The sequence below is a fragment of the Peromyscus leucopus genome, chromosome 22 (assembly GCF_004664715.2).
Source record: "Peromyscus leucopus breed LL Stock chromosome 22, UCI_PerLeu_2.1, whole genome shotgun sequence".
Lineage (NCBI taxonomy): Eukaryota > Metazoa > Chordata > Mammalia > Rodentia > Cricetidae > Peromyscus > Peromyscus leucopus.
In genome coordinates, this window is record NC_051081.1 from 37,227,424 (window position 1) to 37,252,483 (window position 25,060).

General features: G+C 41.4%; 1 protein-coding gene across 8 annotated transcripts in view; it reads right to left on the reverse strand.

Moving 5' to 3' along the window:
- Ncoa1 (nuclear receptor coactivator 1) overlaps window positions 1-25,060 on the reverse strand; it is a 200,962-nt gene that overhangs the window by 18,944 nt on the left and 156,958 nt on the right. For all 8 annotated transcript variants that reach the window (XM_037198117.1, XM_028875282.2, XM_037198118.1 and 5 more), the window contains 6 exons: window positions 23,107-23,287; window positions 13,211-13,328; window positions 10,840-11,008; window positions 10,316-10,630; window positions 6,347-6,448; window positions 2,209-2,611 (listed from right to left, as the gene is read on the reverse strand). In XM_037198117.1, coding sequence (XP_037054012.1) covers window positions 2,209-2,611; window positions 6,347-6,448; window positions 10,316-10,630; window positions 10,840-11,008; window positions 13,211-13,328; window positions 23,107-23,287 — 1,288 coding nt within the window. The remainder of the gene's footprint in view (window positions 1-2,208; window positions 2,612-6,346; window positions 6,449-10,315; window positions 10,631-10,839; window positions 11,009-13,210; window positions 13,329-23,106; window positions 23,288-25,060) is intronic.

The following is a 25,060-nucleotide window of genomic DNA, read 5'->3' on the forward strand; positions in this document are numbered from 1 at the left end:
TTTCTTTGAGAAGAAAGGCATATCCCAGAGGAGAAAAGATACAATATTCTAGATATTATGCTACAGAGTTAAAATGAGCAAATTAGAGAATCCAAGCACACTGCAATACTTTTTTTTTTGAGAAAAAAAGGGTCTTAACCCAGACTGGCATTGTAAGGGACATGTGGCTCAGGATGACCTTGACCTTCTGATCCTGCTTCTACCTCCCACGTGCTAGGACTATAGGTACGTACCACCATGCTGGTTTACGTAGCACTAGGGCCTCATGTATACTATTACCAACTGTGCTAAATCCTCAGCCCCCATTGCCATGCTTTTTGATGTTTCTTCCTGTTCTACACAGCATGTATGTTAGAATGGTTGCCTTTGTTTTTTGTGTTTACCTTTTAATTTTATTACCTAAATTTTTTAAACAAGTTTCTTATATGTTTATGAGTGTTTGCCTGCATGTATGCATATGTACCATGTGTGTTCCTGGTACCAGTGGAATCCAGAAGAGGGCACTGGCTCCCCTGGAACTGGAGTAACAGGTATTTATAAACCAGCATGTAGTGCTGGGAACCAAACCTGGGTCCCTCTGCAAGAGCAGCCAGTGCTCTTAACTACTGAGCCATCTCTCTAGGCCCCCACCCCCAGTTTTAAAGTAACGTTGAAGGGGACTTTTAAAAGTAGTTTGTAAGTGGAAAACAAAACTGAGTGGAAGGTACAGAAGCCCTGCACTCTCTGCCATCTACATGTACAGCTTCCCAGCCTGGGCCACTGCTTACAGCTGCTAACCTGCACTGACATTGTTACTATCCAGAGCCCAGTAGAAAGGAGAACTTGGCCAACAAGGACTCTGAGGGAGAGCTGAAGCTCTGGTCTCAGTTGTGTCAAATTTACTGGCAACAGAAACAGAAGCATAAAACAAACACAGTTGGAAGTCCTTGCATCTGTGTTTCCTTAGGACGCAATAAACTAACTTCTCCCCCTCCCCTCCCAGCCCTCTCTTCCTCCCTGCTCTCTCTGCCCTGCCATCCTCCTGCCCTTTCCTGTACTGGCCTGCAGTTCCTCACTCCCGTCTTTCTTTTCTTGAGGGATCTGAAAAAGGTTGAGCTTTTCTGGAACTTGGACTCCACCAACTTAAAACCTGCTGTCAGAGCCCCGACTGCTGTCCTGCAGAGGACTTCTACAGTCCAGAGGAGAGATGAAACACTTGCATCTTGAAGCACTGTTAGTCAATGAAGAGTAACACATTTACAGTACTCTTTTGAAGCTGCTCATTGCCATTTCATTTCAGTTTGCAAGCAAATAAAGCTACACTCCTTGCTGTAGCCACCTTCTGGGTTTTGCTTATATTATGAATATTGACTTTACAAAGAAAAGTTACTTTTTGTAAAAGTTTTTTTTTTTTTTTTTTGTTTTTGTTTTGTTTTGTTAACAGTAGCTGGTCTGGATTCAGATGTTGGGGGCACATGCTGCCTGCACATGTCCACTGGTTACCTTTTCATGGGATACTTTCCTAAGCAGCTTTAAAATCCATGTTTAGTTCATTTAGATAACCAAGGGGTTTCTTTTTTCAGGAACTGGTCATTAATTTTGCATAAATATGGTTAAAACATGATAGATTAATCAAGTATGCATTATCACTACTGCCTTTTAGAATCTCAAAGTAATAAAAAATAAAAAGGATCATTGTCTAGGATGAAGAGAGTGGAAAACAATGAAAACAGATTAAAAAATAAAAAACTTCTATAAATCAGACTATTCACTGTGAAGGAAGTCATAACTAAAAATGACTTTTTATTTAGCTAAAAGTGGTATCATCAATAAGAAGTCTGAGATACTTGTTAAATATTGACTATCCTTATATAAATTACCAAAACAAAATCATTCAATGACTCTGAGTTAATACACTAAAACTGCCAGCTGAGAAGGACTTTGAGTAGATTTCACAGGATCCAGGAGAGAAAAGTAAGTGAATTTGCTTTGTACATAAAATGTTTGAAGTTTTATAGTCCCTAAATTTACGAATGTCAGCAACCACACTGAGAAAAGTCTGAAAGCACATAACCATACAGTGGTAACTGAGCCTGGAGCCTGCCTCTCCTGACTTTACCACTTAACCCTTCCTCTGGAGCACATGTCCCAAAGTCAGGGCACGTGCAGAGCAGCACAAGTATCTCCAGGGGAATTAGAAAGCGACCTGAGCACGGCGGGGCGGCATACCTGATCCTGGATACTGGAAGACGTTCTGCTGCATCTGAGGATTGATGCCAGCGCCAAACTGCCCTCCCATGCTTCCTGCCATGCCTCTGTTCACCATGCCGCTGCGGGTGGCCAAGGACGCCTCAGGATTTGCTGCCAGTTGAGAAAAAGGGCTGGTCGAAGCAGGTGGGGTTCCTGGATTTGTACCATAGTTTGGTGGGTAGGGGAACTGCTGTGGAGCACCCTGAGGAAGACGGGGGTTCCCCATTTGAACTGGCAGTCCAGATGAAGGAGGGATGTTGTTCCCAAAACTTTGGTGCCTCATGAGCATGGCTCTTTGCTGCTGTATAATCTGCCTCTGTCGATGCTGCTGACTGTACAATTCCCGTTGACGCTGTGCCAACATCTGAGCATTCAGGGGTGGCTACATAGAAGGAAAAAATACCTTTTTTAAATGTTGATTTATTTTTGTTTTTTAAAACAATCTTTTATTGAATCTTTGGGTATTTCACATCATGCACTCCAATCCCACTCATTTAAAAGTTGTTCATATCTGCCCTCCACTCCTGTAGCCTCCCCCCACAAAGTAAATAAAAACTAAACTAAACTAAAAATTAGAAAAAAAAAAAGGAAGGAAAAAGGAAAACTAAACAAAAGCGTCTCATCGAACCCTCTGGGCAATGGTCTGCTCCTCTATCAACTGCAGTGTTCTGTGCATGTACCATTCTGCTCCCCCGTCTTTCTCACATCAAGGAAAAAATATCTTACTTACTAAAATTATTATAATCATCTACCTATTTGAAAAGACTTATAGGATAAAGCTTGATAGCTTGGAGCAAAATAAAATGTAGCAACCATTAGGCTTCGAGGGAACTAAAATGGAAAAGGATTCGTTAAGTAAAATCACAGGAAAAATTAAATCAAGTATATTCTAATTTTAAAAAATATTTTATTTATTTTATGTGCACATGTGTGTACCACATGCATGCAGGAGCCTGCTGATGTCAGAAGAGGGTGTCAGAGCCCCTTGAACTGGAGTTACAGGTGGTTGTGAGCTACCATGTAGGTGCTGGAGCCAAACCAGCATCCTCTGCAAGAGCAGCCAGTTCCCTTAAGTGTTGAGCATCTCTCCAACCCCTAAGTACATTTTATAGGCCACAAGTAGCTAATAAACACTAAGATAATATCTATTAGCTGTTTAAACACAAATTCAAAAACGAATATCAAAAAGAACTACATACAAAAACTCTAAGTAAATGTTAACTAGTTTTGGGATACTGAACAAGAAAACCACTGAGATTCATAAACACTTCAAGGAGGTGAGATAAACTGTCAAGCCATGAGTTCACCCTAACGCAGTGAGACCATGAGTGCAGTGAGACCATGGGTTCACCCTAATGCAGTGAGACCATGAGTTCACCCTAATGCAGTGAGACTATGAATTCACCCTAATGCAGTGAGACCATGAGTTCACCCTAACACAGTGAGACCATGAGTGCAGTGAGACCATGAGTGCAGTGAGACCATGAGTTCACCCTAATGCAGTGAGACCATGAGTGCAGTGAGACCATGGGTTCACCCTAGTGCAGTGAGACCATGAGTTCACCCTAATGCAGTGAGACTATGAATTCACCCTAATGCAGTGAGACCATGGGTTCACCCTAATACAGTGAGACCATGGGTACACCCTAACGTAGTGAGACTTCCATTTCTAATGCACTTGTCTGTTTCTCTTCCCCTTCCTCATTGTCTTTACTGCTGCACTCTGTTTAAATGAAAAAAGTATGATTGAAAGTGATATTGATTTTCTTCATTATTCTTTTCTGTATTTCTCAAATTATCTGTAATAAATAGATATTACCTTTATGGTTAGGAAAACTTATAAATGCCATTAAAATGTGGAAAACTACAAATTGGGAGATTCAGTGCCTAACAAATTATCATTTAAAAAGAAAATAATTAACTAGAAATAAGATCATCAGCAGAAGTAAATGGAAACAGCTATTTTATATCATTATGCAGCATAATAATACTCTAGGCATTATCATAAGTGGCTTAATAGCTACATGATTATGGATGAGGAAAGAGGTGGTGAATTAGGCTGAAATCACTTTTCAGTTTTCATATGAAAAGCAACATAGCATATCAATAAAGCCTTCTTCAGAAGGTGTCATTTTAGACTGAGGATCTGACTGAAGCATATATATATATATCTTCCTTAAAATGAAATCTGCCAACTAGATGTTGTCCACTTTGGAAAAACCAGAAAAGAGAGAAATCATGTGAATTGCTAAAGTGGGGTCTTGTATCCTTACAACCTAATTATTCCTACGTGGGATCTAACACTGAGGTTTACAACTTAAAATACCAAGAAACTCGTATTTGGACTCATGAAGATGCTCATATCTGTTTTAGAAGCAGCCTCATTAGCACCATCCTTTGATTAGTGGAGGCTTCCTATATTTGTCCCAAGTTTATCAAGGTCCATTTCATGATGAGATTTTAAAGATTTATTTTTATTGTTTTATTTTATTTTATTTTTTAAAATTTATTTATTTATTATGTATACAGTGTTCTGCCTGCATGCCAGAAGAGGGAGTCAGATCTCATTGTAGATGGTTGTGAGCCACCATGTGGTTGCTGGGAATTGAACTCAGGACCTCTGAAAGAACAGCCAGTGCTCTTAACCTCTGAGCCATCTCTCCAGGCCCGTTTTATTTTTAAGATTCTTTTTTAAAATTTTATGTATTCGGGTGTTCTGCCTTCATGTATGTCTGTGTACCATGGGCCAGAAGAGGGTGTCAGATTCCCCTGGAACTGGAGTTACAGGCAGTTGTGAGCTCCCATGTGGTTGCTGGGAATTGAATCTGGGTCCACTGGAAGAGCAGCCAGTGCTCTTACCTACAAAGCTATTTCTCCAGCCCCTTATTTTTTTTGTTTTGTTTTAAAGATTTATTTATTTATTTTATGTATATGGGTGTACTTTGCCTTTATGTATGCCTGCACACATAAGAGGGCACTGGATCTCATTATAGATCAGACAGGTGTGAGCCACCATGTGGTTGTTGGGAATTGAACTCAGGACTTCTGGTAGTACTCTTAACCATTAAGTCATCTCTCCAGTCCCATTTATTTTTTTTTAATGCTTTTGATTATGTAAAGGTGTGCATATCTGCACATGGGTACGTGCACATGAGTGCAGGTACTCCTGGAGGCCAGAAATGTCAGATCCCCTGGAACTGGAGTTACAGATGTTTTGAGACACCTGACCTATATGCTGGGAACTGAACGTGGGTTCTCTGGAAAAACAGCCAGTGCTCTTATCTGCTGAGCCATGATTCTCTCCAGCCCATGAAGAGTTTTGTTTGATTATGATTCTTCTTTATAGTTCTTGTCTCTCAATATTTACATCACCTTGGCTTAAGAAAACTTAAGTTGCTGAAGTAAAACTATTAAAACATATATGGGAGTGAATACTAGATCCCATTCAGAAGGCCATCCAGGTTTTTTTTTTTAAGAGTGAAGCCCTAGGGATAGTATGGTTTTGACAATTATCCCAGATTGGTCTTAAACTTGGGATCCTTTTGCTTCAGCTTCTTAAGTGCTTGAGATTACCCTACCTGGATCTACCCAGTTCTTCTAAAAGTGATCTACCCAGTTCTTCTAAAAGTGTTCACTGTATTATTGTTCATGTGTGTGTGTATGTGTGCCATATGCATTTGTAGTGGCCAGAAGACAACTCTGTGGAGTGGACTCTTTCCTTCTGGAGAATTCGGGTTGCCAGGCTAGGAGGCAAGTGTCTTTGCCCACTGTGCCATCTCACTGGCCACCATCCAGTTATTTTTAAGTGTAAAATTTATGACTTTAGGTCAATAAACCAGGACCTTTAAACTAAATCAACCTAGAAAATGCTGATGTTGAGGCTGGTCATGGTGCAGTGTTCTACTTGACCATCCAGTATCACAAAACAATAACAAACACAGTAAAACGAAACACAGAACCTTGGCCTTTAGAAGAGGTACCAGAAAGAGCAGGACAAGCAGGCTACTATTCCTGCTGCAGCAGTTCACAGCACAAGCATCACGTCAAGCTGCGCTCCCAGGCCACAGCAGCACTGGAGCCGACGCTAAGCAGCACTGCCTGAGCTGGAAAAGTTTACCTGAGGCGTGATCTGCTGCTGCATGCCTGACCGCATGTTCATGCCAACAGGGGCAGTGGCTGCAAACTGGTTCAAGATGGCTTGCCGGTTCTGGTGCACCAACTGAGGAGAATGAAGACAAGGGAGGATGATACCTCTACAGGCAAACACGGCACAAATCCTGCCGATCAGTGAGAAGCGTGGCTTTAGCAACATCTCCCGTTCTATTTGCCAAAACACCCGGTCACTCCCACCATCTATCAGACAACTGCTCCTTTCAGAACACTGAGAGGCAGGACATACACATAAATATACACACATGCAGCATTAGTGTGCTTCTGAAAGCGTGTGAATAGTTACTTCGGGGAAGTAGGACAAAAAGAAACACTTTAGATCTTCACATATCCTAAGTGAAAAGCAGGTATGAAGCTAGGACAGCCCTGCGAAGGTCTGGGAGATAAATGGAAAGTCAAGGCCCCCAGCCGCACTCTCACTTGGATCTTTATATATACTTGGGGAAAATCCAACACGATATCATTAGCCAGAGAGAATTACATAAGAAACAAATGCGCTGAGAAAATGGATTATTTATTTAACTAGAAGAAGTAATCACTTTAGACCCACATTTCCCAAATTGGTGTTCTAAAGAACATTGTTCTGCAGGATATTAATAGATGTGCCAGGAAAATAGCATACTGTGCTGTAGGACGTATTGGAAATGAGGGTTACATAAGGTGAAGCAGATTTATTTACTGCAGTAATTTAATGCGCCTTTAATTGGCCGAAGCACACTGTGCATCTCCAAGAAGGGGTAGACTGCAATTTGTTCATCAAAAACCTTTTTTCCTGATTTGTAACTATCAATATTTATCTCCCAGAATAATCTGTAGGGCACTGGTTTGGAAGTTCAGTCTAGATCAGGCTGGTGTCACAAGTCTAGGCATCCCTTTACTTTATCAGCAATAATAACGTACATCTGGACTATTTCATTTTAAGTAATCTATAGATTAAAACTGTCTTCCTCAATGTAATTTGGTAAGAATAACCCCTTCGAAGGGCTGGTAAGAATCACATTACTACTACATCCTGCTGTTATTTTATTATCGTTACTGAAGTGATGGAGACTGAACCTTGCACATGCTATGCAAGCACTCTACTTCTGAGCTACCCTGAGTTCTCACTGTTACCCAGAGTGGTTTTAAACTGCTGGCCCCCACTAATCCTCTTGCATTGGTTTACTGAGTAGCTAGCTGGTAATATAGGCATAGGCCATGAAATTCAGCAATTTGTTACTTGATGTTTACTTAATACTTCATAACTTGTAAATTATATAAATGGATAATTATGGATATGTTTTACTAAACTATATGTAAAAAGAAAGCCTATTAGAGTTTTATACAAATAAAAAAAAAATCAGCCAGGCAGTGGTGACTCACGCCTTTAATTCCAGCACTTGGGAGGCAGAGGCAGGTGGATCTCTGTGAGTTCAAGGCCAGCCTTATCTACAGAGCTAGTTCCAGGACAGTCAAGGCTGTAACACACAGAGACCCTGTCTCAAAAAACAAAACAAAACGAACAAACAATAGAAATAAATAAAGACCCAAAGAGCCCTATGAGCAGTGATTAAGTTTCTTATTGCCTAACAGCTTACCTCTTAATTCTGGATTCATTTATTTGCTGACTCACATTAGATCAGGGGAAAAAAAAAAAAAACTTCGAGGAAAAGTTAATACAATATACAAATGTTAAAATACAAATTTCAAGCCTTGAGGAATAAGAGAAAATATTCACAATTGTTTAAAATTAAAGGTGCTTTTAAAAAGAAGTCAAAAAGACTCTTGGTACCCAACCTGTGCACTTACTACACTTAAAAGACCATGGCTGTAAGTATACAGAAAGCGCAATTCTGTTTCTTTGAGTTGGAAAACACTTGCCACTTTGAACAGGCTTTCGAGGAGAATGCCGGCATTCTCCTTTGGTGCATCCTTACCTCATGGATATTCTTTGCAGTTCTCTGCTCATTAGCCACCTGCCACTTTTGGAACAAATGGACACAAACCCAGCCTTTTCCCCTGAACTGAATATGAAACTTGCTTCATTAATTCAGGAACCTGACCTCATTACTCACTGGGCCTTGCTTACTGAACCTTGAACTTCAGACCCTATTTTCTTAACTTCAGCTTGTAAACTAAGAACATAAGCATATCTCTACTCTTCTGACTTAGCCCTTCGCACACTGCGTCCAGTGTGATTCAAAGTTTCTGGCAGACACAAACATAGGCAGTTTTGACTACTTAAGTTCCTTGTATGATTCACTATTTGCATCTTTTAGGGTGCTTAGAGTGGCACCCCAAGTGTGTTTAGTTAAGATGACCAATATTTCTATGATTATTTCCTTTTCTGAAAGTGAACAACAGATCTGGGTGTGATGATGCTCCCGTCTGTGATCTCAGCTCTTGGTGGGTTGGGGTGGAAGAATTCTGAGTTTGAGGACAGTCTGGGCAATACGGACCTTGTCTGGAAAGCTAACAAAACAAAACAGAAGCTACAGAAATACAGAGAACCCCACATCCACAACAAGACCCAAGGAACCAGCAAGTCCAACAAGAAGTCCTTTGTCTTTACTAGTTCCTTAGGAATATGACTTTTATTTCTCTTTCTCTCATTTCTTAACTCAGCATTGAGTGCTTTATTTTATCCTAGCATCTTAAACACATTCCTTTCTTTTTTATTACATCATTTAGTTTTTCCATTTCATCTCTCCCTGTCCTCTCTTTCATCATCTCCCTCTGTTTATAGAACAGAAATGCATTTACACGGTTTATTATACTTGCTGAATATAATTGTACAATGCTAGTCCTCATTAAATGCTACAATATGCCAGGCACTGTGCTGAGAGCGTCACACTCTCTTATATGATCCGTATGTTTCTCTATGAGGCAAAGGAATTATCTGACTGTTTCTGCATTCAGAACTGGTTACTCGTGTAGCCACTACGCCATACTGCCCTTCCTTTTTCTAGGATGTACGGGTTGAACACAGGGCCTGGAGTATGCTGGAAATGTCTTCTACCATGTCCTAGATTTCCAACATATCTTATTATTTCTTTTCCTTCCTGAGTTAGTACAGCTCTAAGCAATGTCTTCGAATACTTTTCTAGAAACTCAAGGAAATATACACGTATGGTTGAAAAATTAATAACAAGCAGCAACGACCTACAAGCTCAGTCATGATTCTTAGAGATGGCATTTTATATCATTTGCCTCTGTGGTCCTTGATGATGACCTCCCTGCCTGTTGCTAATACAATTTTTTTTAAAGATTTATTACGTATACAGTGTTCTGCTTGCATGGATCCCTTCAGGCCAGAAGAGGGAGCCAGATCTCATTACAGATGGTTGTGAGCCACCATGTGGGTGCTGGGAATTGAACTCAGGACTCTGAAAGAACAGCCAGTACACTTAACCTCTGAGCCATCTCCCCAGCTCCAGCTAATACAATCTTTAATATTTACAGCACTGCATCAATTCATTTCCTGTCACACAAGACATTAAAATCATGCACAAATCCCAGGCCCTCAAATGTATCTTTTCTTTCATTTATAATATCACTAGATTTCAATCTTACTAACTTTAAATAACATAAATTTTACTTTGTCTCAGCAATCCAATGGTATTTCTTGTTCTACCTTATAAACTAAGCTACAGTTCTCTTTATTAATTTAGTAATTATATGATATCTAATCTAAACCTAGTTTCTATCTTAAAAAATTATATTGCTTTTAAGCTGTACGTTTCACAGTACTTTGCTACAATTAGCATTCTTTAATAAAAGGTCTCTTACTGCTATCCTAGCTGTCCGAGGATGGTTTTTTGAGTCTTTCACCACCATCTGGGAGTGGACCGGGTTCTTTCACTGTAGCGACTGGGTTGTCACACAGAGCTTTGGCATAGACCTTGGGGAAGGATCAACTGCAGAGAACAGCACTCACCTGTTGCTGTCCCTGTAACCGCTGCTGTAGCTGAAGCCGCAGCTGGTTGGGTGCAGCTGGAGGTCTGTTTAGAGTCTGCCTGGGCTGCATGCCCATGTTGGGTGAAAAGGTGCCTCGGGGAGGTGTTACTTGAACTGGCATAGTCCCCAGGGAAGGCTTCTGCCTGACCATGCCTTGGAAAGGACCAGGGAGACTGGTGGTAGGAGAAGGAGATGAGTATGGCTGAGGGTAGAGGGCAGGTCTCTCTTCCATCATCAGAGGTGGCGTTGCTTGCTGTGGTGGAAATCTCTCGGACAATACATCTAACCCACCTCCCTGTTGGAAAAGAAGCCAAAATATTTTATAAACAAAGTCTGGCAATGAATGAGATATATGTCTACATAAATTTGCATCTGGGTGCAAGTTATCTCTAGAAAGTCTTAGACTATGTTCATTCTGAATTAATGCTCTTTGGAAGCTCATCACCCAAAGGGACCATCCCTTTAAGATCACTCTGGTCACTCAGGCCAAGTCTGAACATGTACCTGGACAAGCTTGTCGATCCCCAGCGCTCTGTCTAGCTCAGCCAGCTCCGTTTCATCTTTGCCACTGAGGAAGGATACCAGTTGTTCCAGGAGGGCTTTCTCATCGTTTCTTCCTTCTACTGTTGTTGGTGGACACAGAAGCTCATCTAATTGTGAGCTAATGCATTGACTATGGGAGCAGAAGATGATAAAGGCAAGAAAAAATGATTCAGTTTTAAGAATGCAAACACATACACATATGCACTAATCTGGTTTTAGGATCTGTTATGCTGGCAATGAAATGCTCTCTAATTAGTATGCAGAAATTCAGAGAACATGTTCTTGGATATATGTGCAAGTGTGTGGGTATGGGTGGATAACCCCATATGTGCACATGTGGAAGCCAGAGGTTGATGTTAGAGGTCTTCCTCTACTGCCCTTCACTTTGGTTTCTAAGAAATGGTCTCACTGAACCTAGAGCTCACTAATTGGCTAGAATGGCCAGTAAACCTCCGAGTGCATCTTGTCTCCGCCTCCCAGAGTGGGATTATAGATCTGTGCCAGCACACCCAGGTTCTAATGGGTTCTGGGAATCTGAACTCAGATCCTCACGCTTATATAAGAAAGTGTCTTATCCACTGAGTCATCTTTCTAGGCCCAAAACAATATTTAGTGTATAGCTTGACTGCAATTTCCATTCTTTTGTCAACTACTGAACTTAAAGTTTCCATATTCTTATGTTAGCTTAAAGAAATATCCTGGAAAACAATCAAATATAATTAAGAAAGGGGAAATACTTTTTAAAAGATTTATTTATTCATTTATGTGTCTGTGCATGAGTATGTATGTGAACCATGATTGTGCAGATGTCTGGAGGGGCCAGGAAAGGGTGGTGGGTCATTAGGAATTGAGTCACAGGTAGTTGGAAGCCACCTGATATTGGTGCTGGGAACCAAACCTGGGTTCTCTGAAAGAGCAGACAGTGCTCTTAACTGCTGAACTATCTCTCGCAAAGATTTCTTAATAAAAGTAAAAAAAAAATCAATTAACTTGTTTCCAGATATATTCGTGTGTGTGTGTGTGTGTGTGTGTGTGTGTGTGTGTGTGTGTAGGCCGCAGGTTGACACTGAGTATCTCCCTCAATGATCACCTCATCTTATTTTTCTGAGACTGGCTCTCTCTTTGAACCTGAAGCCTGGCTAGCCTGGCCAGCCAGCGAGCCTGAGGTGCCCACCCTTCTATCTTGGCTTCCCTGTGCTAGGATCACAGGCAAAGCTAGGCTTGGATTACTGCTTCCTTCCTAACTTTCTTTTTCCCCTCTCTCTTTCTTGCTTCCTACCCCCAACCTCCCCAGCTGAGGACCGAACCCAGGGCCTTGCGCTTGCTAGGCAAGCGCTCTACACTGAGCTCAATCCCCAACCACTGTCTCCTTTCTTTCTTAAATGTGGGTTCTGGGATCCACATTGGGTTTTCACGCTTGTGTGGCAGCACTTTATGCAGGGAACCATCTCACTAGGCCTTCAGATTTATTCTTATTCTATGGTGTGGATACCATTAATTACTATGACTAAATCATAGCCAAAACAGTGAACTTATTTTGTGCTTTCAAAGATGACTAAATTATCTTGATACTATTAAGTAACTATTATATACAAAAGAAATTGACAGTTGTTAACATGCTAGTAGCTCAGATGAGCTAGTCACTAGTAGCTCAAAAACCAAACTGTTCATTGACTCATGAAGACAAAACCTGCAGTCTAATCCAAACTGACATTAACTGATGAATAAAACTTAGGCATATATAGAAAATAATAGAAATATAATTACATGAGCAATATGACAAAGAATTATTCTTTTAGGAAAATGTAAGGGAAAACACTTCAGATAATGTTCTAAATGTATTTATTTTTCCTTTGATTGCCATGTATGTGATGTAGTCTATGTTGAGAAACACAGATGCCTGTGTGAACTGAGAAATTAAACTCCAATGAGAACAGAACACTGAACAGATATATTTTCTTTACTTATGTATTATTGCTCCAAACAAAGACAAAAGATGAACAAAATAATGGACAGCTAAAAGTTTAAAGGCAGCATCATTGGTATATTAAGGCCAGTTTAATCCACAGGCCCCAGAAATACATGGAAAACAAAGAAATGCGAGAGATGAAGTGTACATGAGACCTGCGCTCCATATCAGTCTCGTGGTGATTACAAAGTCTATCTGCCTGATCTGCTTGACTGTGTCCTCTGGTACCCCCTTTAATTAAACAGTCATATCAATTTATAGTTCAAAAATACTAGCACAGACTGGACTCCAGGTTGGGGAGGGTAGTTCCTGGCTTAGAAGCTGATATCTGCTAGTGTACGAAATACGAAGTGTCTCACTTACTCGTCTGGTTTATTCTGATTTATTGTCGTCACAGTATTATTTGCCCATGGAATCTGATCGCCTGCTCCTGGTTGTCCAAACTGGTTATCGATTGCTTCTAATTCTAGTTCAGGCAATCCTGATTGAAGAGAAAGAGTTCACTGTCACAAAGGGGGATAAGATAACATTTCAGAAACAACACATTATGCAGGAGAGTGGAATTTCCCCATAAAATATTATTCTGATGATCCAGAGAGGATGTATTCAGAAACTTAAACTGCAGGGTATCCACATATAATAAAAAGATAAATGAGAACAGTATCTGAATCAAAACAAAATTTAGTGTTTCCTGTACACAGGCTGACGTCACTATAGGAAATCCAGGATGTCAGAGGGTAGGTACTGCTTTAAAGATGACATCATTTTGGTTAGCTGCTTTTTCAGCCTATACCACGGAATGAGCGCAACCATCGGAAGACAAACTCCATCCACAAAAGGCGGGAGGAGACACCCTGCAGCTTGAGGCTCTTCAGCAAGAGGGCAGGGCTCTGAGAGGACGCTACAGAACTGCAACAAAGCTCATGCTTCTGACACTGATGACAACAGGCTGGATTATGCTCCGTAGCTGAAGAAAATAATACATGCACTTTAGAAAAACTATCTATAGCAGCTTTTAAACATTATTTTATGTGTATGGATGCTTTGCCCGCTGCATATGTGTCTGTGCACTACACGCATTTAGTGCCCAAGGAGGCCAGATGAGGACATCAAAGCTTCTGGAACTGGAGTGACAGATGGTGTGAGCCACGATGTGGGTGCTGGGAACTGAACTCAGGTCCTCTTGAAGGGCAGTCAGTGCTCTTGATGACTAAACCATCTCATCTCTCTGCTCCCAGAAAGTAGCAGCTTTCTGGAAGTTTTATGGCTATCTTTGAATTACTTACACTAGGGAAAACTAAAAATAATCTAAACTCCAGAAACTCGGGGATCGATGAATTAAGCTACAGATACTGATAATGTAAAAGAGAAAAAAGTGTGTTCTGAGATGCTATAGTCACCTAAATTCCCTTATAAAGTCATAAATACTGATAGAAAGTTCTAGGAGGCTCTCCTTGTATATCTTTTTGGTTTATTTTAGGCAGTGAGAGTGAGATTTTTTTCTCTTTATACAGTTATTTATAATTCCTAAAATGTATACACTCTAATCCATTGTTATGAGCTAAATTGTATACCCCTCCCCAAAATTCATTATGTGGAAATTCTAACATTCAGGACTTCAAAACATGACAATCTGGAGACAGAACCTTTGAAGAGGTAATTCATGGCAAACAGGTCATTACTGTGACTCCTAATTCAATGTAACTAATGTCTTCATAGCAAAGATCAGGGCATCGACATCGCAGAGGGAAGGTGGCCATTCCCCAGAGAAGGAAAGAGATTTTCTAAAATCCCAGATCCCCTGGGATGGGAGTTACGGACAGCTATGAGCTGCCATGTGGGTGGTGGGAATCAAAACTCTGGGAACATCCAGTGCTCTTAACCACATTCTTCCCCCCAAGACAGGGTTTCTCTGTGAAACAGTCTTGGCTCTCCTAGAACTCATTCTGTTGATCAGGCTGGCCTCGAACTCACACAAATTCATCTGCCTCTGCCTCCTGAGTGCTGGGATTAAAGGCGAGCGCCACCATTGCCTGGTCACCACCTTATTTTTTTAAAGATAGTATTTCTCACAGGACCTGGATCTTATCACTTTGGCTAGACTGGCTGGCCCGTAACCTCCTGGGATTCTCTTATCATCTCGCTGGCCCCAGTTCTGGGGTTACAGACGTACACTACCACATTACCATGTCCTCTTGTTTGCACAGCAAGATCTTTATCTACTGAACCACCTTAGCAGTCTGATGAGGACTTTAAAAAAGATTTATTTATTTTTATGTTTATGAGTGTTGTCTGCATATATGTATGTGCACTGGGTGGTGGTTTGAATGAGAATGGCCCACAAAGGCTCATATGTTTAAATGTCTGGTCCCCAATTAGTGGAACTGTTTGTGAAGGGTTAGGAGGTGTGGCCTTGTCAGAGGAGGTGTGTCACTGGGGTGGATTTTGAGGTTTCAAAAGCTCACACCAGACCCAGCCTCCACTCCCTTCTTTTCTCTCTGCCCGCTGCCTGCATATGAGGATGTAAAGCTCTCATCTACTGCTCCAGTGCTATATCTGTCTGCTTCCTGCCAGGATGGTCATGAACTCACCCTCTAAAACTGTAAGCAACCCCCAATTAAATGCTTTTATAAGATTTGCCGGCTGGAGAGATGGCTCAGCGGTTAAGGGCGCTGGCTGCTCTTCCAGAGGTCCTGAGTTCAATTCCCAGCAACCACATGGTGGCTCACAACCATCTGTAATGAGATCTGGCACGCAGGCAGAACACTGTATACATAATACACAATAAAAAAAATAATAAAAAAACCACATTTGCCTTGGTTATGATGTCTCTTTACAGCAATAGGACAGTAATTAAGATATACTGTCTATGTGCTTGGTGCCTTTGGAGGTCAGTAAAGGTCACCAGATCTTCAGGAACTAGAGTTACTCATGGTTGTGCTGATATGTAGGTGCTGGGAATTGAGTCTGGGTCCTCTGCAAGAGCAACAAGTGCTCTTAACTGCTGAACCAACTCTCCAGCTGACATTTCCTTCATGTCAATGCATGTAACTACAACTTTTAATTAAACCTAAGTATAACTGTGACAAAGGATATAAAAATCAAATTCTGTAGGATTCCGAAAGACACAATGAACAATAAAACTAAAACAATGATGGGAAAGCAATCACTTGATTTCTATTACTATCTAATCAGGATGGTGGCCACAGGTTTCCTAAAGTTGTCCCATTACTCTACTTTAACAGGAGATCTTCAGTACTAACCCCTTAAGAAATACAGCCTAGAAAAAGTTAATTATGTTTCATTTTGAGAAAACGTGCATAGCCGTGTACTAGCAATGGCAAACACTGCAGTTAGATAGTTTATTTAACTTAACATCAGGACACAGCATCTTATTTTACTAGTCTTGATGGAAAATGCTAAGAGAATAAGTTAAAATATTTTCAAAACATAGCAGACATGGTGGCATACACCTATAATCTTAGTACTGAGAAGCTAAGGCAGGAAATTCTAGAGTTGGAGGCCAGCCTGCCTTATCTCATATTAGAATACAAAACTAACCACCTCTCCAAAAAAAAGAGAAGTAAGATTCATGTGTTGAGTTTGGTGTCCAGGCAAACATTAGTAAACAAAAACAACAATAAAACCTACAACAAACCACTTTGATTAACTTAAAAGTTTTGTTTATATAGGTTTTATGCTTAAGGAACTTGGTTTTATCTTAGGACCACTTCAATATTCAGACTTCCTTCAGAAACTACCTTTTATAGAAAATCTGAGTTATGTGTTAGAATCTAGGAAATATATAAGTTTTCTCTTTTGTTTCATGGGGGGGGGTTGATTTTAGTTATGTTTGTTTTCTTAGCACAAACATGAATGAGTGTGTGTGTGTGTGTGTGTGTGTGTGTGTGTGTGTGTGTGTGTAAAACATGACAAAAGGTCAGTTTTTGGAGAGAGGTAGCTAAAGTGAAATTTAAAAAAGGAACCCCCAGAGACTGCTAGTAGAACATTTACATACACATATATAATGTTATTCTTTCAGATGAAGGTTTGCTACATTGTCCTGGGACTCCTGGGCTCAAAACATCTAGACATGACTCTGCAAACAGCTCAACATTACATCACATCAACTTAAATCTAGCCAAAGAGAAACTCTGTATCCCCATTAGCTACAATGAATCCAGAAAAAGGCTATTAAATAATTAAAAAAATTTCTGCACAGCAAGGAGAAGGCATCATCTTTTAGGAGGCTGGTTTTGCCCAAGTTACAACCTCCAGTGGTTGATCCAACAACTTCCCGTTCTCACATTCACAGCTAATCTTCCTCAGCTGTTGAAAAGGAAACTTCTGGCTGTTTGTGTTGTATCTGGCAGTAACTGTGCACGGCAGTTAGAGTTTCACTGTTGTCTTTTAAACAGTTAATAGAGAAAGGATCAATTTCTTCAGTAAATAAAAAACGTCCATAAATTAGAGCACACTAACCAGGTAGATAAATGGTCAGAGACTATGAGGAGATTGCCTAAGATCATTGAAAATGGTCAACTTTTCGGTTGTGAGCCTAGCCTTTAACGGCTGAGTCATCTCCCAGATGGCCAAACACCCTAATAGTTGTGCCATAAACCCCATCCAAGGACTGAGGAATCTGGATGCAGACATCCACGGCTAGGCCCCTGGTGGAGCGCTGGGAGTCTAATTAGTGAGAAAGAGGAGGGTTTATATGAGCAAGAATTGTTGAAACCAAGGTTGTATAAAGCACAGGGACAAATAACCAAATGAATGGAAACACATGAACTATGAACCGAAGGCTGAGAGGCCCCCAACTGGATCAGGCCCTCTGAATAGGTGAGACAGTCGATTGGCTTGATCTGTTTGGGAGGCATCTAGGCAGTGGTACCAGGTCCTGGGCTCGTTGCATGAGTTAGCTGTTTGAAACCTGGGACTTATGCAGGGACGCTTGGCTCAATCTGGGAGGAAGGGACTGGACCTGCCTGGACTGAGTCTATCAGGTTGATCTCAGTCCTTGGGGGAGACCTTGATCTGGAGGAGGTGGGAATGGGGGCGGGCTGGGGGAAGGGGCGGGGGGCAGGAAGGGAGAGAACAAGGGAATCTGTGGCTATTATGTAGAACTGAATAGTATTGTAAAATAAAAATAAAAAAAAAAGAAAATGGTCAACTTAACTCAGAGTAAAAGAAATACAGTTTGAAATTACATTTAAGAGTATAGACACAGAAGATAAAGAAAAGTCTGTCACATATTAAAGATATGACATTACTTCTAAAATAAAAAGTTAATATTGGTATTGTTTTACATTTATAAGTATGTGAACATTTTAATTATTAAAATAAATTTAAAAACCACACTGTATGTAACCTCTAAAACAAGAAAGTTAAATGAATCTTAAGTACTAAAACCTTATTCCATGTGGAACTTATTACTTTATAGTTATATATTTTAATGATCTACAAGTTAATAGGATTTAAAAATAATCATCAAGGAATGTATATATTGAGGAAATATAAAAACATCTGTGAGAGGAGCACATTTGTTCACTCAGATACTTCCTGAATTCCCTTGGAACTATTTAACTAGTCTACAAGTCTTTTAAAAAGGCTCTTTATCGGTAAACTTGATTATAATTTTGAATAAAACAAGTGTTATTGCACAGCAGTACGGCTCAGCAGGAAAAGGCACTTGCTATCAAAATCAAGGCCGACCCGTCTTTACCTTGTACCTGTGACCCTCCTGCCTCTGAATGCCTGGGGATTGCAAGCATGGTACCACCATGCTCAGTTTTATGTGATGTAGAGACAGAACCCAGCGCTACACAAGCGCTCTGCCAGCTGAGCTCCCTCCCCATTTACTACTACTTGCATGTACTCTCCATCTATTTACTCATTTATTTTAATACTGCAAAACTTAATTACAAATTTAAGATCTGGACAAACCCCTGATCCTACTGAAAGCATTAATGACCATGGACAGGATGGCAAGTTGTTCTTTGAAAAGATCCTATTGAAAAGAGTCAAACATGGCATTGCTAGGCTTGTTCCACTGCCGAGGGCGTGACACCCCCCACCAGCCGGCTGGATTTGGAAGGTCACTGCACCGTCCAGTGTTGAGAGTGCAATTCCCACACTGCACAGGAAGGAAGAGCACGTTCGTGGTCCAGCCAGGGTGAACTATCTCTCAGTACCACCCCTAGCTGATCCCTCGCATATTAAAGTTTAGACGACAGCAAGCATTTTTGTCCCACTGCTTTTAGAGTCATGTTCATTGCCTCTTTCCTTTTCATCACAAATGAAAACTTCTTTAAATGCCGAAGTGTTTCTGGGATGTGGCCAGTGACATCTAACTTTACTGGTTATCTGCAGTTGACCTTTCAATGAGAATAGCTAATGAGTATTCATTAACCCCGACGCCACACAAGTTAGCCTAAGGGAACTCAAACAGGCCTGCTCAGCGAAGGGGACGGCACATCCCAGGAAGGGTGCCTTTGGCTGAGATGCCCAGTGACCCACTCTGGGTACTCATTTCACTCTGACCTAGAGGAAGGTTGTGCCGCAGGTTATAGCAGACACATCAACGAGGCCATGAACTGATGGAGAAAGGATGAGGAGCTTCCCTCATGACCAGAGATCTAAAACACAGAGGCACACAGAGGCTCCCAGAGGCTCCCAGAGGCTCCCAGAGGCTCCTGCTGCACTTGGCCAGCATGTTCCAGGGAACCTCCTGTCTCTGGCTAGGGCTGTAGGCATGTGCTGTCATGTCGAGCTTTTTATTTTTATGTGGGTGCTGGGGATTGACCCTGGTCCCTATGCTTGCATGGCAAACACAGTCCCAACTAAGCCACCTCTTCAGCCTCGGTATTACTTCTTTGATCAACGAGCTTGGTTAAAATAACTTTACAAATTATCAAACATTCAACTGACTCTCAAAGACAGGATCTGGAACAGTTCAATAGGATACCGTAGGACTGAGAGCATGAGGCCAACCTGGACTACTTTGCAAGAACCCATCTCAAAACAACAACAGCAAAAGCCCCAAACAGACAACCAAAAGAACAACACCAAAATCAGTGAAATAAGAAAAAGAAAAGGAAAGCAATCCACAGTAAAAGGAAGAAAGAAGTATCAGCAGAATTCTGAAGTCTGAAGGCGAAAGCGCAAATGAAAACAAACTGATGCTGTAACTCAGCTAAAGTGAGACCGGGGGGAAGGTTCTCCTAAATGGGTTTTCTCAGAAGAGCACTAGAACAGCTCAGGAACAGGCCATGGGCTATTGCTGGGACAATTAAAGGACAATGAACAGCTGCACCAGACCTCTGCTCTGATGCAGCTGACTTTGGAATGTGCCCATGGATTAAAATGGCGAGTCTGTGACTCATGGTACAAGTTCAGCCCAGGGAGTCTCCCAAAGTGGGTGCCAAGGCTGCCACGAGGAGTTTCCCGATTGCTGATCTCTTTCCCTCTTAGCAACTGAGAAATGAGGCCTCTACAATCAGAATCTATGTTCCCTGCCAGGAAAAGAGGCTTCTTTAGCTCAAGAAACATGCTAGCTACCAGAACGTTCAAATTCCAAGTCTTCCAGTATGTGCTGAGAGACAGTGAACATTCACTACTCAGGCAAGTCAATAGCAGCAAAGTAAGAGCAAGCCCATCTAATACTGAAAGAAAGAAAGAAAGAAAGAAACAAACAAACAAACAAAAAAAGCACTAGGATGGAAAGGATGGACCATGGCGTAGTTGCAGTAAGTGATCCTTACTCAGACTCTGGGTTCTCACATCTTCCTCCATCCCTTAGGGTAGCCTCTTGTTCTGAGTGAGGTCTGAAAGATCCAAGACTGGTGGGCAGAGTGTCCAGGCCCCTCCAGCGTGGACTCAGTACTTTGTTTTCCCCAATTTCTGACACACTTGGGAGAGACACCCCTGGCCTGGGCAGTGGCTCTCCTGGGTAGACAAAGGAGGCTCTGGAGCCAGGGAGAATCTCACCAGGTCCCAAAGCACCAGGGGCCAGTGGTGGGTCCCAGCAGTGCAAAGAAGGGGCACCCTGTGCAGCAGGGGCGGAGAGGAGGCACAGCAGAGTCCAGCTGTGCCATGGCCATCCTGCTGGCCTGGACTCACTACATGCCAGGCTGGCCTTGAACTGGTGGTGCTCTCCCTGCCTCTGCCTTCTAAGTTTTTAATTTGTACGTATCATTCCCGACAGCCATTTCTTGTCGTTTGTCTCCTTCCCATGAGAGTTAGCTTTATCTTCCCAGCTGCTCTAGTTCATGCGCTGATGCACACTCGTTGTACGCTTTTAGTGCACATTTGTTTCTTCTGATTTCTTCCTTTCTTTGCTTCCTCCTCCTCCTCTTCCTCTTTTGTTTTCCTTTCGACTTTTCAAGACAAGGTTTCTCTGTGTAGCCCGGGCTGTCTTGGAACTTGCTCTGTAGCCCAGGCTGGCCTCAAACTCAGAGATCCCCCCCCCCAGTGCTGAGGTTAAAGGCGTGCGCCGCCGCCGCCGCCGCCGCCGCCGCCGCCACCACCACCACCACCACACCAGGCTGTTGTGCTTTCATTCACACTGCAGACCTCTATCAAAGCCCCGACCATCCCTGGCTGTGTCTCCTCAGCCAGTGCTCCTGTCCTGTTCACTGGGCAGGTTCAGCACAAGGCCTCTCAGCTCTAGCAGCCTTCGCTGCCGTTGGCCAGATGGTAAAAGGGTCTTCTTTTATATATCCATATCCTATGTCTTCTTCCTGGGCATTCATGTCTCCTGAGAAAACCCCTCCATTCTCTCACACTTGACAGGGAAGGGGACAGGAACCCTAATCAATCGGTACACAGATTTTTATTTTATTTCTTTCAGTCCTTCATTTTACTGTATCCCAGAAGGGCCAGCCTCTGGAGGCTTTCTGTTTCAATTAGAAGAAACTTTTGATCATTTTTTTTTCTTTTGAGTCAGGGTCTCATATAACCCAAGATGGTCTCCACCCAACCAGGCAAGTGAGGATGACCTTGAATTCCTAATCTGTACCCCCAATTGCTAGAATTAAAGGCATAAAGTAGAGGGCCTGGCTTGGTAGTCTCAATTCTACTTTGTAAATTACGAGAGTAAGACTCAGAAAATTCATTTCTTTGTTAATAAATGAAGAATGTGAAGCTTGAATCTAGGCTCCTGACTCCTCCTCTAGTGCTCTAGCCAACTGAAATCTTGCTTCCAAACCTGTCAGTGAGACGACTCAAGAGTCTTCTTGGCAGCTGCTTGGAATCTTGGTCAATTTCCAGGAATTGGGTCCTGACCCCTAAAAGCTCCAGTAAGAACAAAGTAAAAGAAGATCCAAACTGGAGACCCTTGGAAGATGGACAGGACTGAGGTAGGAACCCAGACACAGTCAACAAGTTGACTGATTAGTGTCCTTTAGTTTCAAGGTCATGGTGTAATTATCATCAATGATTTTTCCAATTTTGAAATCTGATATGTGGAAAAAGATTGACAGTCCCAAGGTCATGAAGTTCAAGTACTAGACTATCAACCAGTCTATTTTAACTAGGAGAACGCTAACCTGGGTTAGAACAGCAGTGACACATTTTAACACCATGGTCTCCTACATAAGCGTCCATGGAAAACTCATTCTGTGGGGTAAAGTGTATTACTTAAGAAAAGCTCTTCTGTGATCTAGAAAATTTGGGAAATGATGGTTAAAGAAATATGAATTGGTTTCTCTAATTTAAGACCAGCTGGAAACTTTAATAGACAAGTAAAATTTCATCAGGAACTGTAGATAGCAGTTTTTTTGGGCCACCAGCCCCCACATTATGACACAGAGACTTATATTTGAAAAATATGATCTGACCCCATCCTGTATTTCTGAGTATTATTATTATTATTGGATGCTCCAGATAAAAATCACTCTCCTTACCATCAACTAATCATTATAACATAAATTACAAAAAGATAGGGGTTTTACTACATTAGAAATAAACAAGATCAGTGCATGCTATAATCCTAGTACTTGGGAGATAGGGCAGGAGGGTTAGGAGTTCAAGGAGTTCATCCTCCCCTACAAAGTGAATTTGAGGCTACTCTGGGACACATCAGAACCAGTCTAAATGGAAATGAGTGATGAGCTAAGTCCTCACGTGGTTAATGTGTAGAGTGGCATAAGGGAAAGATGTTTCATTCTTAACAGACAAACGGGTTCTGAAATCATGAACCAGGCGCCACCCCACAGTTCCACCCAACACTTAACACGAGCTGCCGCCCCGGCACATACTGTTCAGCCTGGGAGCAGATCTGGCGGTGGTGGGCTGAAGGGAAGCTGGCAGCATCTCTGACTTGATGTTGACACCAGTGACCCCACCATCCATCCCGTCTGTCTCACACAAGCTGGGCAACTGTGCGGCCTTCTCCAGCGTGGGCAGTAACTGATCAAACTGGTCCAGGTCAGCTGCAAACTGAGAAGAGAAACAAAGGTTACCGGGGACAAGTTTCGTGTTCCTCCACAGATGGAAAGGAAAGGTGTTTTCCTCAGTCCTAGAAATCAAATGTGACAGAGACTGAACTAAGAAGACAGAGGAGCGGAGCTTTATAGAAACCACATGATCTGGCCTGGTGCGGTGGAGTACCCTTTCAATCCCAGCACTCCAGAGGCAGAGGCCGGTGGATCCCTGAGTTTGAGGCCGGCCTGGTCTACACAGTGAGTTCCAGGACAGCCGGGACTATACAGAGAAACCCTGTCTTGAAAAACAAAACAAAACAAGGCCGGGCGGTGGTGGCGCACGCCTTTAATCCCAGCACTCGGGAGGCAGAGGCAGACGGATCTCTGTGAGTTCGAGGCCTGCCTGGGCTACCAAGTGAGTTCCAGGAAAGGCACAAAGCTACACAGAGAAACCCTGTCTCGAAAAAGCAAAAAAAAAAAAAAAAAAAAAAAAAAAAAAAAAGAAAAACAAAACAAAACAAAAACCCAAAAAACACAATAATAAAAAGAAATCACATGATCTATCTATTATACTGGGGAAAATTTAGACTATGAAATAATATTAATATAAACAGAATGTAGAATGTAACAAATTGTTTATTTAATACAGCTTGGTAAAAGTGTGACTACTAGAGAAAAACTGGGCTGGAAAGATAGGAAGATGGTTGTGCTGTGAGGCACTGCAGTGTTTTGATTTTCTGTCCAAGTTTCCAAAATTCTGTAATACTTTAAATTTATACAATTATATCTTTTTAAAATATAACAAGAAGTTTGTAGAAGAAATTTAAAAAGTGTGTGAACTTCAAAGATCTCAGAAAACCCAAGAATTTAACAGAATCGAGAGTCTCTGTCTGAGGATATATTTAAAAGAAAGTTGGCCTTTATTTCAGAGTAGTATTAGACTATGAGTACTGTGAGATAATTCATTAGCATAAAGTGTTTACCCTGTTTCAGTTTCATTACTTAACTGAATTAAATTTTCCTCTTAGATTATATAAGCAGAATTACATGTATGTGTTTTAAAAGCCTGAGTCTTTGTATTTCACATGCTGTCACATGCAGCAGTAATTCCTCAATTTGTACTGCTGAATAATATCCCTTTGTATGAACACATCACAATATAATTCTCCACTCTTCTGTGATGGAGTTTTGAGCTATTTCCAGTTTTTGACTAATAAAAGTAATGCTTTATGAATAGTTTTAAGCATGTCTTTTATTATACATGTACAAAGAAACATTAGCCATGAGGGAAAAATGGACAAATTCAACTATATTAAAATAAAGATTTTACGTCATAAAAACCAAGACAAAACAAAATAATAGTAACAAAAGCCCCACCTACCCATTAATGAGAATACAAGGCACAGCAGGGAAAGGACATCTGCAAATACATAACCAATGGAGGACCACCCCTTAAAAACACGAGGGACACTTAAAAAACGTCCACAGACAGAGGAAAGCACATTACAAAAGAGTATGACTAGACTAGGCAATTCACAAAAGAAAAATATCCAAATGATCAAGGGGCATTTATCAGAGAATATAAAGTACGACCTTGAGCTACTACACATATATCCCAGAATGGCTTAGTTTAAAAGACTGACGATACCAAGCATCACCAAGGATACAGAACAAGTACAAGGAATTCTTGTACATTAGGAAAACCACATACCCACTAACAATGAGTTTATGCATAATTTAGGATGTGCAATTTCACTTGTACACATAAACTCAGCAGAAATGTGGGCAT